This window comes from Falco cherrug, chromosome 15 (genome assembly GCF_023634085.1).
Source record: "Falco cherrug isolate bFalChe1 chromosome 15, bFalChe1.pri, whole genome shotgun sequence".
Taxonomy (NCBI): Eukaryota; Metazoa; Chordata; class Aves; order Falconiformes; family Falconidae; genus Falco; species Falco cherrug.
The window spans coordinates 2183959-2197753 of NC_073711.1; the positions used below are offsets into that span (position 1 = coordinate 2183959).

Sequence of the window (13795 nt, forward strand, 5' to 3'; positions counted from 1 at the left end):
CAAAGTCCAGAGTTACAAGTCCTCTAAGACCTCTTTTGATCCAGGCTGCTGCATGGTCGGTGGTGACAAAATCTGCAGGTGCTTGGGCTTAGGGTTGGCTATCCGCAACGCTCTGGAAAAGCTAGTTTAAAACAATTACAGAATCACAGAATGGTGAGCGTTGGAAGGGACCTCTGGAGATCATCTAGTCCAACCCCCCTGCTAAAGCAGGTTCACTGGTTTCCTGAGATTCCTGAAACTGCCCAGAGGTAAGATTCCTCAATTCCTAAATTCAGGTTTTCCCTTCATCTGCCCTCTGAAGGAGACTCTGCCATGATTTGTAGGAGACTTGCATGCTTATCCTCAAAGACTAATGTGAACTTCTGTGAACAACTCACTTATAACTTGGCCAAACTTGGGTAAATTTTAATAAAGAGGGGGGAAAAAAACTACTAATGGTGACAAAGTTCATCACACCAGCAGGTTTTAGTTCCACACTTCAGGACTAGAAGCACTAATACCTTAAAGGGAAAGACTAAAAACCCCTGAGACATACCCAGCTGACATGGTGTTACACGTTCAGCACATTGTCACCAAACAACTGCAACTGAGAAACAGAGCTTAAGCAAAAAAGCTTAAGGAAACCTCAGGAACGGAAGAGCTAACTGATGATAATTGGTCAAGTGATGTAAGGTCTTGCGCTCAAATGGATGATGGTTTTCTGTTTGTACTTCTGCATCCAGGCATCAATGCACAGAACCGTATCACCTCTGGCAGAAATCAGGAAAGCAGCAGGGTACAGCGCAGGGCACATGGAAGTCCATGGTGTGGCACAGAAGAATAAGGGACACTGAGTTACTGGGAATGAGAGTTAAGGGAGAAGAGGAGGTATACAAATCTTTTGGCACGGAAAAAGAGAGCAGAGATGGATGCACAGGAAAGCAGAAAACACAGGGTTTCTGGCTGCAGACTATCCCTGAAGCACAAGAAGAGAGAATGGCCTGGGAAGGTGGCGCACAGATCACTGCGAGCAGAAGCATCTAGCAGGAACAGCTAGTTCAGGCTTCAAAAGAACTGATGCAAGTGACTAGAAAACACACAGCTGCTCTTCAGAAACCTATGAGAATTAAGGTGTTTTCAGCCCTCTTTGCACCTTCTTCAACCTGGGCTCCTCTCAGGCCAGTGCAATCAGCACAACCACTAAAGCACCGTGTGCCCATCAGCACGTCGCACCTTGCATGGAGTCTGGCTGTGATTTTAAAAGCTTCTCCTGCCTAAAAGAAGCCAAAAAGTTAACCCTGTTCTGTGTCCTAATGTATTGATGTGACGGTAGAAGCAAGATAAAAGGATGGAAAAGTGGAGTTCATAGCAACCAGTTTATTCCCTTTTCTGGCAGTCCCATCCCAGAAAGCAGCTCTCTCTGCAAGAGTCCAGCTCCAAAGCCTCCAGGCTGGGCTTCCCGGGAATCTCTGCAGGAAGGGAGGCAGCTGCTGCTATTTCCCTATCGAAAGAAAACGAAAGACTGTTAACCTTAGGTCTGCCAACTGTTGAACAGGGCCTTCTTAAGCTCCAAAAGCTGCTTTATTTCCATTTTAAAAGAAAATCAGAGGTTGGAAGAAAAAGCTTCAGACACAAAACACAGGAGGGTATGTACAGCACGTGGAAGTCCACTTACAGGAGTAGGCATGTGTTTCATGAATGAGAAACTGTCCAGAGACACGACTGGTGTTGAAAGTTAACTAGTTCGACATGAGGCAAGAGAGGCAACAAAAGAAAATCCAAGAAATGACAAGAGTTCTGTTCTGGGATTACTCGGGGTCATTCCAAAGAACATGTCTTTAACAGTTCCGACCTTTCCAATACAGCAGTGTAAAGTAAGATATACCTATCCTACACGCATTAGAATGCTTTTACTATCTTTTCATGTTTCCAGAATGTTCATTATTTGATTTAAGCCGTTTTGAGGAGATTTTTGATCTGGCAAAAGAAACACATTGCCTCTCGGGCCACTAGTGCTAGGACTAAAAATGTACAGAGATACACACAGGAGGAGTTGACTGCAGTGGAAAAATCTAGATTAATATTGCTATTGCTGAACCAGAGTTTATTCCTCACCTAGCAGATCTGAAACCAGAACTGTTTCATGGTAAGAACACAAAAGTCACTATATAAGATCAAACATGTTATCTATGTAGCCCTGGATTCTGACACTGGTCAGTTCCAGATGCTTTTAAAAATGCTTTTACACTTAAAGAGAAAAATGAATACAGGAAATCTGCCCAAAAGGGAATTTCCTTCTTACATGTGCTAAGCAGCGTGTGTCTTACAACCACAGGCCACAATAAAAACACACTGCTTATAATTACGGATGCTCTCATTCCCACATGAACACTGACACCTGTACAGAAATCCTTCAGGGCTTTCAGCCTCAGTGCACACTTGGCAGAAGAGAATTCTACAGGAGAATACTGTGCTATGTACAGAAGCATTTCCTTCATTAACATTATCTGTAATGCCTTTCAATTTCACTGAATTTCTCCTTCTTCTCAAAAAATGGCAGAGATTAATTAGGAATTTCTGACTTACTTCCTCAGTTTTATGTATTTCATATACTCCTACCATACCCCCTCCTGCCTGCCTTCTTTCTGGAATAAAGAATTCAGGAACTGTCAGTCTTCTCCAGGAGCCATTTCATAGCTACCCATGTACAATGCTAGTGGAACAGTCCAATAATACCCACCAACAATGCCTCTGAAATCTCAAAACTCATTCCACATTTTATGATCAGGCTGCATTCAATTAAAATTAGTGATACTGATAGATGTAGCAGCAGTACTAGGGTAAGCCATTTTTACATTATGTACTCATCCAGGAATAGACTGTTAAACTGATTTTTTTTTATTAAGTAAATTTTGTCTCTCCTAATAAAATCAAACCTTCTGGTTAGGACTGAAGAGGAGAACAACACACAAGTACTGAAACTTTTTGCATAATGTGATTTCATTTCATTAAGTTTGGCTATAAATTTTGCTCTTCCCCTGCAGTCAATATTTATAACTTTATCAAAGAGGATTTTGATGGCCTGGCTTTGATGAGAAACTTTGCTTTTAATAATTCTTTTTTTAATGCATGCATGCTCCGTTCTAAATAAGGAAAGCCATATTCCCTTCTCACTGTGCCAAGGTGAAATGGTGACCCATTACACGTAATGGACTTGTTTCAATCTCTACATAATGAGAATAGCACCTTGACAACAATGTAGGCATTGAAGGCAGAAGAGGAGAAAACATTACCTTGGGAGTAATCTCCTTGTATCACATACGTACATTACAGTGGTATCTGATGTGCTTTAATTCATCAGTCTTTGTAGTTTAAATTTCTGAGAGAAAGGACAAGCTGGAAGCGTGAAAAACTACTAATTATAACATTTAAAATAGAAGCAGCAATAGCAATGTCAGTAATCTGACTGGGACATCACAGAATTTTGCAACAATGAATAAGGAACATTTCACTGCAGACTGGGAGAGAAACTTTAGGTCATTTTTCAAAGCTTGAAGAACTTCAGGAGTTACAAACATTCATTTTTCTTCTAGCCCTTCAGTTGCTGTCAGAACATACTGTGGTCCTTCTAACGGCTCCCCTGAACTTCAATTAGCATGCATTGTCAAGAGATCATAAGCACATAAGCATTGGATCTGTGGGCTTAACCGTGGTATCAACTGATTTTCTGAGAAGCCTCAGTTTTCCTGGAAGAGGCAGGGCTACACCACAACTGCTCCTGTAGCTGGTCAACACTGTGTCCTCCGACATAGTCATAATCCCCAACGGACTGATACAGTTTTTGACCAGTTATGAGCCTTGAAAGAGAGAAGATTCAGGAAGTGGCAAATCTGATAGCGAGAGAAATTTTAGTGTATTAGTCATACTGGATTAAGAACCAAGTATTTGAAAAAAAGATTCAATGTAGCATAAAAATAAGAACATTTTCAGACATCCATTACTGCTTTACTTATGAGTTCATAGGCAAAATGTTGGGGAGAGTTAAATATAAATAAAAATGGAGGAAAAACTACCCTTGCACTAATACAAACTGGTAGAAATTTGTATCCCCAGGTCTTTGCATATGTATATGTATGCATATATATAAATATGTATGTATACACGCATATTATATATAGCTTTTTCAGTTGACATAAGACACTTCAGTAAGAAGCTGTGTATAAAAAGAAATATAAAAGGAAGTTTTATGAAACGCTAAGACAGAAAAGTTCAGTCAGTAAGAAAAGAAGAACTTGGGGATGAAAATACAAATAAGGGCTAACCAGACCGGTAAAAGCCTTTGTTAGGCTTGTTATCTCCCATTGCATGCCGGTAATACAGGGAAATTATTAAAAAAATAAAACCAAAGAAAATATCTCAAACTCTATCAACAGAGGAATGGATGGCATCTCTGTCAAAATCGGGCCTCTGCACATTTGAAATGGAAGTTATACATAAAGGTCAGTCTCTAGGTAATAAAATCCAGCTGAGAAATTTCCAAGTTTAAAGCACAGGACAGGTTCTAACTGTGTTTGCAGCATGCCTGTATTGTAGTAAAGATGTAAAGTGCTTTTTCTCCACTCCATTGATTTGCCCTATAAAAGAACCAATTGCAATTGCAATTCTTCTCCCCTCCAGAGTAAGCAGCTGCACTCCCTGGATTCCTGTAAGAGACCCGCAGGAAGCAGGGAGTCTGGAATAGGCACAGGTTACCCCCCTGCACCCCAGGCTGGGGAAATGAAAACAAGAAGCAAAAAGTTATACTGCACAGGTAACATGGCAGAGAACGGCACTGCACACCAAAGGATTCAGTTACATATTTTGATCTACACTAACGTGAAGATTGCTTTTCTTGATGTGATATCCTGATTGATATAATATCTAATTCATTAGATATTCAACTTCATTAAGAAGTTGCCAAGAATCAACATTTTGACTGTTATAGCCTTTAACTGCCAAAGCTGGTTAATTTTTCTGAAAACTGAAGGAAGGATAGTCACTCTGTAGGCAGGTGCAACTTGTTTGATGACTGTTTGAGTAATTTTTGGGTGCGCAGCAGAAAAGCTCTCCTGTAGTTTTACACAAACTGGATACACCAGGCCTCTCGGCTTTGTTGTGGCAATTCACCTGGTCACTAATTTCCTCTTCATCTGGTATCAAATTTTAGGACAGAGCTTCTTTCGGGCAGGATGCTTCTGTAAGCAAAGGAACAAGATAGCCTACTTTTCAAAGCTAATTTCTTTTTTAAAGTGTGGACATGAGGAAGGTGGCAGAGGGTGGGATGTGACTTAAAAGCAGATGGAAATGCAGAAGAACAGTTGCTTAGCACCTATAAAAGTCAGACCCACTTCTTCGCAAGATATGTATGTATTTAGGTACCCACATTTAGGCATCCACATTTGAGTTTTGGCCTCTAAATAACCAAAATCCATCACAGGTTTTTTGGAATGTGCAGTTGATTGAATAAAGATATTAAAATGATGATTAAAATAAGAATCATGCTGCGGTCCTAGCAGCAATCAGCTCTTCAGCACTCAGGGACAGCTTTTGTATTACTGATGGTCCTATTGGGAGCCTTGCCATCTATTAATGAATGACAGGCAGAGAAGGTGCTGTAGAAACTTAATTCCACAATGATTTCTCAACCACTGGGACAATAAGGGATCAGCCAGCAGCCTGCTTGCCTTTGTCTGAGCAAGAGAGGCGACTAAGAGCGCGGCAACTATCCAACCCAGACTGTTTTATGCAGGCATATGTGTATTTTGTAATGGGTCTGTAGCATCTATTTCTCTGGGACTGAATCAATACCACGCAGCAGGACAGAGACAGACATTATTTCAGAAATGAAAAAAAAAAAATAAATTAAAGCTTGTGCAAATGCTAGATTGCCAGCCAAGAAGAATGTGCTCAAAAGCACTTAGAAGCTGAATACATTTCTTTTACATCTACTCTATTTCTTACTCAGTTAGGAAAACTCACCTGATAAAAGAAGCAAGAAATTTCCCTGCTTAATGACACAGATAAGGGAAGAAAACAGAAGCATCTAATTCCCATAAGCATCTCTTGTCTTTGTCTTAGGCTGCTTTTTATGCCTCGATTATGCTAACACTATTAATCTTGGTGTCTGTGACTAACTCCTGGGTTTTTATGTTAGTGACCTGATTCTGCACTAACACGCTCCTCCCAGTTTGGTGAAGCTCCCCATGTGATCTATTCTTCCCCCTAAATAAAGTTGAAAAATTTGGCTGGGATCAGTGAGTGCTGCTGAGGTAGCGGGTGTGTGGAGCTATTCCGCCCTCCCTGCATCTGCAGCACAAATAACCCGCCTGTTCAGCACTATCTGCCTCTCGGTTTTAAAGACCAAGGGGGGACCAGACTGGCCAGTTAGCAAGGTCTCGGGCTACCTCCATGGTCAGGCTTCAGCACAAGCTCCCAGCCTCGCCACCCCCCGATCACTCTCCCCTTTTGAAAGTAGCCCAGCGAGCCGAGGAAGATGTGGCCGGAGAAGGTGAGTGCTGCATGGCTATGATGAATCCTTTGTGCGGAACCGGAGGCTCGTTACAAAGTGGAGGAGGGAGGGGGCAGCGGTTGCAGTTTTTTAAACGGACACAGTCGAAAGCCTCCTCTCCTTCCCCATTATGCAAAGGGCACGTGTGCCCCTTTCAGAGAGAATCTACCTAATGAGCTGATTTCCCAACAAAGCTCATTTTCCTGGCGCGGGGCGCAAAGCGCAGCAGCAGTAAGCCCAGGCGTCAGAACTGCCTGCTGCAGACGTGCGCTCGGCCGGCCGGGCAGGCGGGTGCCTCGGCGGGCACAGCTCGGAGGGCAGCTCCCGCTGCGTCCCGCCCCAGCCCCCCACAGCCCCCCAGGCCGGGCACCAGGGCAGGGTGAGCGGCCAGCACGCGGGGCTGGCACGGCACGGGCATCGCAGCAGCCGGCGTGCAGGGCTGGCACGGCACGGCGATAGCCGGCGCGCAGAGTTGGCACCTGGCAGGCAAGGCTGGCACAGCGCGGCACCAGCACGCAGGCTGGCATGGCACGGCACCACAGCGGGCAGCGCGGTACCAGCATGCGGGACTGGCACGGCACAGCACGGAGCACAGCAGCATCCAGGGCTGCACCACCCACCCTGCTGCCCCCCGACCCGGCCCAGGGCCACTCGTGGCCCCCCCCGGGGTGAGCCAGCTCTAGTCAGAGGCTTGACCATCTTCCCCTGCGTACCAGCAGCTTTCCATGCATACACCTGCCACGCACCCACCGTGCACAAAAGATGTATCCAACATCCTCCCTCACAGCACAAAGGTGCACTGAACTCCCCTATAAACACAGCCTCCTCCTCTCACACAACGTGCATCTTTCCCTCCATCCTCACTGGGGCCCAGGGACCCCCCACCCTTTCCCACTCATCATGCACCTGCTTCTCCACATGCATATAAGCCCTGCATTGCTACCTCTGCACGAGGGCTAAACCCCCCAAACCACAAAGAGGGGACGGTGACGTGCCCTGCAGCCCCTGCCACCCATGGCTAAAGCAGTGCACAGGCACCTGCCACATCACTCACTGATCTCTAACATGTTCCCTCATCTCAAATGCATTTGACATAACTTTTCCTGTTGGAATGTGTTTTGGAGCTGAAGGGAAAAATCAACGCTGACCAGTAAGCACTGAATGCCTAAAGAAAGTCTTTATTCCCTTCTTTCCCCGTGCCTACTCTCTTAGCCTCAGTACTGGGACCAGCTTACTGCACACCAGTTCAGCCCACCCCAGAGACAAGCTCCCTGGGCTTTAAGACTGGGAGAGGAGGAAGGAAGGGTGCTTTCTGCTTGCTTAGGAACTCTCAAATTGCACAGAGACTGGCCCCAGCCCATGCTGTGGGAAAAGTAACGTAGCCTTATTTCAGAAACATACAGACACAAAGTAGCTGCATCTAAAACGACATTCATCACTTCCCCCCTCAGCCCCCTGCTCTCTCCCATCCTTTAACTTACTCTTTTTGTTGCACAAATTTAAAGGTGAAATTCCCTGAGTATTAAATATACTGTAGTCCTAGACTGTAACAGGCACACTGGCTAGAATGAGAAGAGTTTTCTTTTTCAATGAGTTGGATGAATACTTGAACGTTCAAACATCTTTTGCTCTTTGGCACATTTAAAAAAAAAAATGTTATCCCTGCAGGAGTTTCAATCTTGGCAGATTTTAGATCCAAGAGAAGGGCTGTAAAGTGTCCCATCCATAATTACTTTTCTTGCTAGCAGGGGGAAAGGTGAAAAAAAGGAGAAGAGATTAAAAAAGGGAGGGGGATACAAAAGCAGATCTCATTTGTTCATCTCCCTTTCACAGCCAATTAGCCAGAATCAGAACCCTCCTTCACCTGCAAAGAAAATGAGAATTTAATGAAAAGGCCACTGATTGTCTTAAGATCTTATTTCATTAAGGTTCATAGGTTTTGGTTTTGTTAATTTGAATTCAGCTCTAAACAGCTTTCAGTTGTTTATCCTTTAACTCAAGGGAACAATTAAACATGCACTTGTACCTGGACTGGTAAGTACTTGTTCTGACTCCAAAAAACACGTAACGTGAGCATCAGGACAAACTGATTCTAGAAACAGGCAAATGGAAAAAAAAAATAAAAAAAAATCGCTGAGCAAGTTTATGTATCAGTGTGGCTAGGGAATTGTTTGCACTCCGGGATTTGAGTTTTCAGAGAATAACATCTAAAATATGGACTAATGAAAAAATCCACAAGCTGCCCTCTGTAATTGCAGGATGTAATTGCCCCTGATTTTGAATGGTGGGGGAAGAACTGCATAGAATGTTGTGCAAAAGAAATGAATATGAACTAAATAAGCAAAAAAGTTAACCATGAAAGCCAATTCCAAAGAGAAGAAAGAATCCATATTTTATGGGGTATATATTTTAGCTGATGATATAAGACTGTTCCTTTAGTAAGAAAAGGAAAGAATGGCTTATCAGGAAAACCCATCTTCCAAAAAGAGGAATAGTATGTGCTGTTTTGAGAAAACCAATCTCAACGTGGTTTTTAAAATGCAGTGAAGCCTATTTCAAAGTAAACATAATGAACAGATCTGTTCAACTCTTCAGAGAACAGCACTTTGATACAGCACTGTTTTCCAAGTTTAAAAGGAAAGGGGAAAAAAATCCAAACCCTTCCCCAAATATGCGCACGTAAAAGGAACAGGACTCAGTATCTCTTCCTACCATGTTTTATTACCGTATGCCTAAGCCTCAGTCAGCACACCTATGGGGAGCATTTAATATACAGTTTCAAAGCTACCCTAAAAATGTCATAGAAGGATTTCACTGATCAGGACGATAGGCTTTCCCCATACCACTGGAAAGACAAGGCAGAAGAAGGCTAAAATATGTATCACAGGTACATTTTAGTAGCACTGGCTTAAGGAGGGAATTTGTCAAGCGTTCAGTCTGTAACATGACTTATGTGTAGTTTGTTCCTGGTAACAGGCACCAGCAACTACTATCAGGGTTTGGACTTTGCACAGACAAAAGACAGTTATCTGCCAAAACATGCAGTTACAGGGAGGCTGTAATCACACCTAAAAAGCTGCTGGTGTTTATCAAATCATAGTTATACTAAATTAATATGTTATACTATCATGAGAAGTCACCAATAGAATCAGTGGGATTAATATAAATTTCAGAGAGTGTAAATCCACAACAATACAGATCTGTTGCTCCAATTGTTGCTCTGTACTTCAGGGATTACTTCATTAAAATTAAAACCTTAAAAACCTAAGTTCCATATGGGTTCTCTATAAACTAAATGCCCAGGAAAACAGTACATTACATTTATGGTCCATGCTAAGCACAGACACCTGCCCACACGAGTTCTTCCGGAACATAAAAGCAGATGTCCTGAGCAGTCGTACAGCCTGCAACTTCCATCTGAATCCACGGAAGCTGTTCTGCTCAGCATCTTTCAATGCAGAGGTAAGACGGGATCAGGTTCTGCTCTATAATTACTTGCTTTTGTCATACACAAATTGCCCCTCAGATATATCCGAGCCTCTTGCAGCTCTAAGGAGAGTCTGGATGCCACTAGATCTTTTTATAGAAATAAGATTGAACTTTCTGTTGGCTTACAGATCTAACCAATGCTGTAAGGAGTTATTACAAGTGCTTCCAAAACTTGCAGTCTTTTCCTCTTGCATAAGGCGGAAGAAAACCTTAGGTATAATGAAGACAGAATAGACCAAACAACTGCTTAAAAGCAGAGTTTTCTTGCTCACTAAGATAAAAATAGCATAATGCATTCTGAGACTAGGGCTAGAATTTTATGCACTTAATTAAAAGATTAATTGACTTTATCTTGTATCTTTATCTAAGTTGCCAGTTATATCACTGGATGTAATCAGAAGGGTTTTATGAAAATTAAGTTCCTAAGGATGACTACATGTAAAAAATCTAATAGAGATATTTTTTTTCTATTTTGTTTTTAGATTAACAATATGGATGACAAAGGCATAATTTGATTTTAAGACTTCCCAGATAAGTCTATGGTGTTTAACACCTACAAACCCAGTGACACTAAACATACCTAGCGTGTCATTCTGTAACGACAAAGTCTATCACTTAAGGCCATAAGCCTAACCTAAAGCACACAGAACCTACAGGGAAGAGGAAGCCTAGCTGGCTCTCAGCTGAAAGCTGATCACTTTGTAAACTTGAAACCTTAAGATTTCCAAAAGCATTTTAAGCATCCAAAAATAAAGACAGATGTACACAGGTTTCGAAAATGGCAAGGGTGGTCTTACATACATATTTAAAATACTCCTAAAATCTAGCCCTTTGCCCTTACACATGAGTTTATAGAAGATGCAGTAAAAAACTAGTAGCAAGGCTAGAACATCTCACTACGTGCTTTCTGAAGCCTTTTCTGCCTTCTCTCCTTCCCCCCTTCCTTCCTTCCTTCCCTCCCTCCTCCTTGTCCCCGCTTTCATTTGCTCCCACTCCCACTGTGGCTTTCATCTGCAAATTTGTGTACAAGTGTATTAGCAGATGTCTTGCTACACTAGCTCTGGAGGAGGAGAAAAGATTCATTTACATATATCAGGTTTACAACATTACGGATACATTTCATACAAATGTTTTTACATCAAAAAGATGCAAATTTAGAGAAAGGAGCCACATTCTTCCATAATGCAATAAAAATAGAAGAGACAATTTGAAAGGCATCAGGGAAATGTACAGGCAAGCTGAAGGCAGAAAGAAAGCCTGAAACTATATTAAAAAGCCAATATATATTTAAGATTATATAAACACTGTAAGTAATTCAACATCTGAAAATGGACAGTGTACGTATGAATGAGTGCACGAGACACAGGCACTAAGATAGAAAACAAAGATTCTTCATATTAATTCACAAGGAGCAGGTTTATAGTTTCAGATCAGTTGTCTTTACTTTGGAAAGACGTTTTTGTGTTCATTTAAGAACAATACTATACATTTCTGTCACTTGCTGCTGTTTATATGTCCTTATCAACCATTCTTAATGTCAAAGTCAAAGAAGTTTCAGTTAGCTTAAGGGTCAGATACACACAATCAGTTTCCTATTAAAACAATAAAACTGCAGTAGCTCACATATAATGTCTGGCCTTTATCCTTCCAAGAAAGCTGAAGATTTCAGACATCCACCAAACTTGCTTCTTCCTTTGACTAAAACACAGAATCAGGAAACAGAGTTATCCTAAAAATGAATAAATAAATATCCCACAAACCAGAGCCAATTAAAACTTCATAAAAGTCTTGTCTCCCACCTAGCAATTTGACTTTTTTTTTTTTTTTTTTTTTAGGATTCAATGCAAATTGCCATTACTTTTTCTAATTGAACACTGATAATGTCGTTATTACCAAGTCACTACCAAATTGTAAGGGTAAAACTTGCCTCTAAGAGGCAGGAGTCTCAATGAGCCCAGAAATCTGTTGATCAACATTCTTATTTCTTTTCAGTAATTCAGTATTTGACAGATGCCAATAATCTGAATTAATATTTGAAAGACTGATTTTTTGTTCCTCTCCTATAAATTGTATCCAACCTGCTCTTACTTTCTGCCCACAAAAACTACACTAAAGCTCAAAAACATGCTTGTCACTACTTTGTTGGAGTACTCTAAGTAGAGGGACAGAGGTCAAGCTTGAACAACAAAAGGAGAGACAATACCTATCTTAAGTATATTACAAAATAAGGAGCAGATTTTGTCTCCCCCATCTCATACAGAGTTGTACTTTACTTTAAACATTAGCTTGCTAAAACAGTAAGAGATGAAAACATGAGCCATGACAGCACAGTCCATCCCTAGGCAAGCACATGCACTACATCAATAGCCTATACTTATGTAAATATCAAAGTAAAATACTACTATTTCATTAAAAGTTTTAGAAATGTGTTTGGCTTACAAATATTCTAACATCCTTTCATGAAAAGTTTCTTCCAACAAACCAGCATTTCCAGGGGGAAAGAAAATATATTAAAAAAAATAATCAAACTATTTTTTTAAATACCTAAACCTTTCTAATATATTTTATTAAATGTTAATGAGAATTAAATGTGCACAGTCTTGAGATACTAGTTGACATGTTCATAATGCTCAGATAAAAATACACTGAAGACTTATGACTCACACAAAACCAACAAAACAATGCAAGAATAATTTATTCTCTACTGTTTGAATTAAATTAGAGTATGGACAATGAAGAATGTTTTGGGTTTTTTTAATGGAAAGTTTCCTCATGAGAGTGTGTTGACATTGAAACTTCAGCACGTGAAACCTGACTCAACTCTAAACCAGTGCTTTTGTGTTGAGTACATGCGTGTACTCAACACAATGATTACAGATGACCTGAACAGTCTTAGTGAAATCTAAGCAGAGTCCTAGAGGTCCAACTCTTTCTCAAAAACTGAAATCTCAGTAGGACGTTGCAATACGAGCTGATGCCAAGACATTTACCTCTATTACTACTGTGGTCTCATCAGTGCTGAGTAGAGGTGAATAATCACTTCCCTCAACTTGCTGACAACGCTGTAGCACAGGCGAGGATGCCATTGGACTTTACAAGAGCCCAGTGCTGGCTCACATTCAGCTTGGTGTCCGCCAGTGCTCCCATGTCCTTTTCTGCAAAACTGCTTTCCAGCCAGTTGGCCCCCAGCATGTACTTGTGCATCAGGCTGTTCCTCTGCAGGGACAGGTCTTTGTATTTCCCCTTACTGAACTTCATGAGGTTCCTCTCTGTCCACTCCTCCAGCCTGTTGAGGCTCCTCTGAATGGCAGCACAACTGCCTGGTTTATCGGCTGTCATAGTTCAGTTGTTGGAGTTGGAGTCCAAATCAGGCAGCCTCACACGGGGCACCAACTGTCACAGCACTAGCAAGCTGCAACAAGGCTTTTACTGTCGGTCAGATTCTACTGTCCATACTGCTTCTCCTTCCTCCAGAGGCCAGACCACCCTGCTCCTCCTCCATCCACCCCCCTCTCCCACACTCCTCAGGGCTATTTAACCATTTAGCAGGAACAAGCTACAGCTGCACATCATCCACGTCAATCAACCCGCTGCCTGAGGCAAGGCCACAGCTGCATGTTATCAGTGTTAACCAACCCACTGCCTTCACTCCTCTACAATCAGCCACCACTCCTAGTTTTGTATTATTTGCACACCCGCTGTGCGCACACTCTATCTCATCATCTAAGTCATCAGTAACAATATTGAACAGCACTGACCCCAGTATTAACCCCCAGGGTA

General features: G+C 41.8%; 1 protein-coding gene across 7 annotated transcripts in view; it reads right to left on the bottom strand.

Moving 5' to 3' along the window:
- The window catches only part of C15H8orf48 (chromosome 15 C8orf48 homolog), a 114309-nt gene that overhangs the window by 79379 nt on the left and 21135 nt on the right, over positions 1 to 13795 (bottom strand). The window contains exon 6 of one of the 7 annotated variants that reach the window (XM_055727118.1): positions 11639 to 11713. The exons of 5 other annotated variants lie outside the window; for them this stretch is intronic. In XM_055727118.1, the coding sequence (XP_055583093.1) occupies positions 11639 to 11713 (75 nt within the window). Of the gene's footprint in view, positions 1 to 11385; positions 11714 to 13795 lie in introns of those variants that run through there. One more of the 7 variants, XM_027809302.2, reaches the window with a different exon arrangement.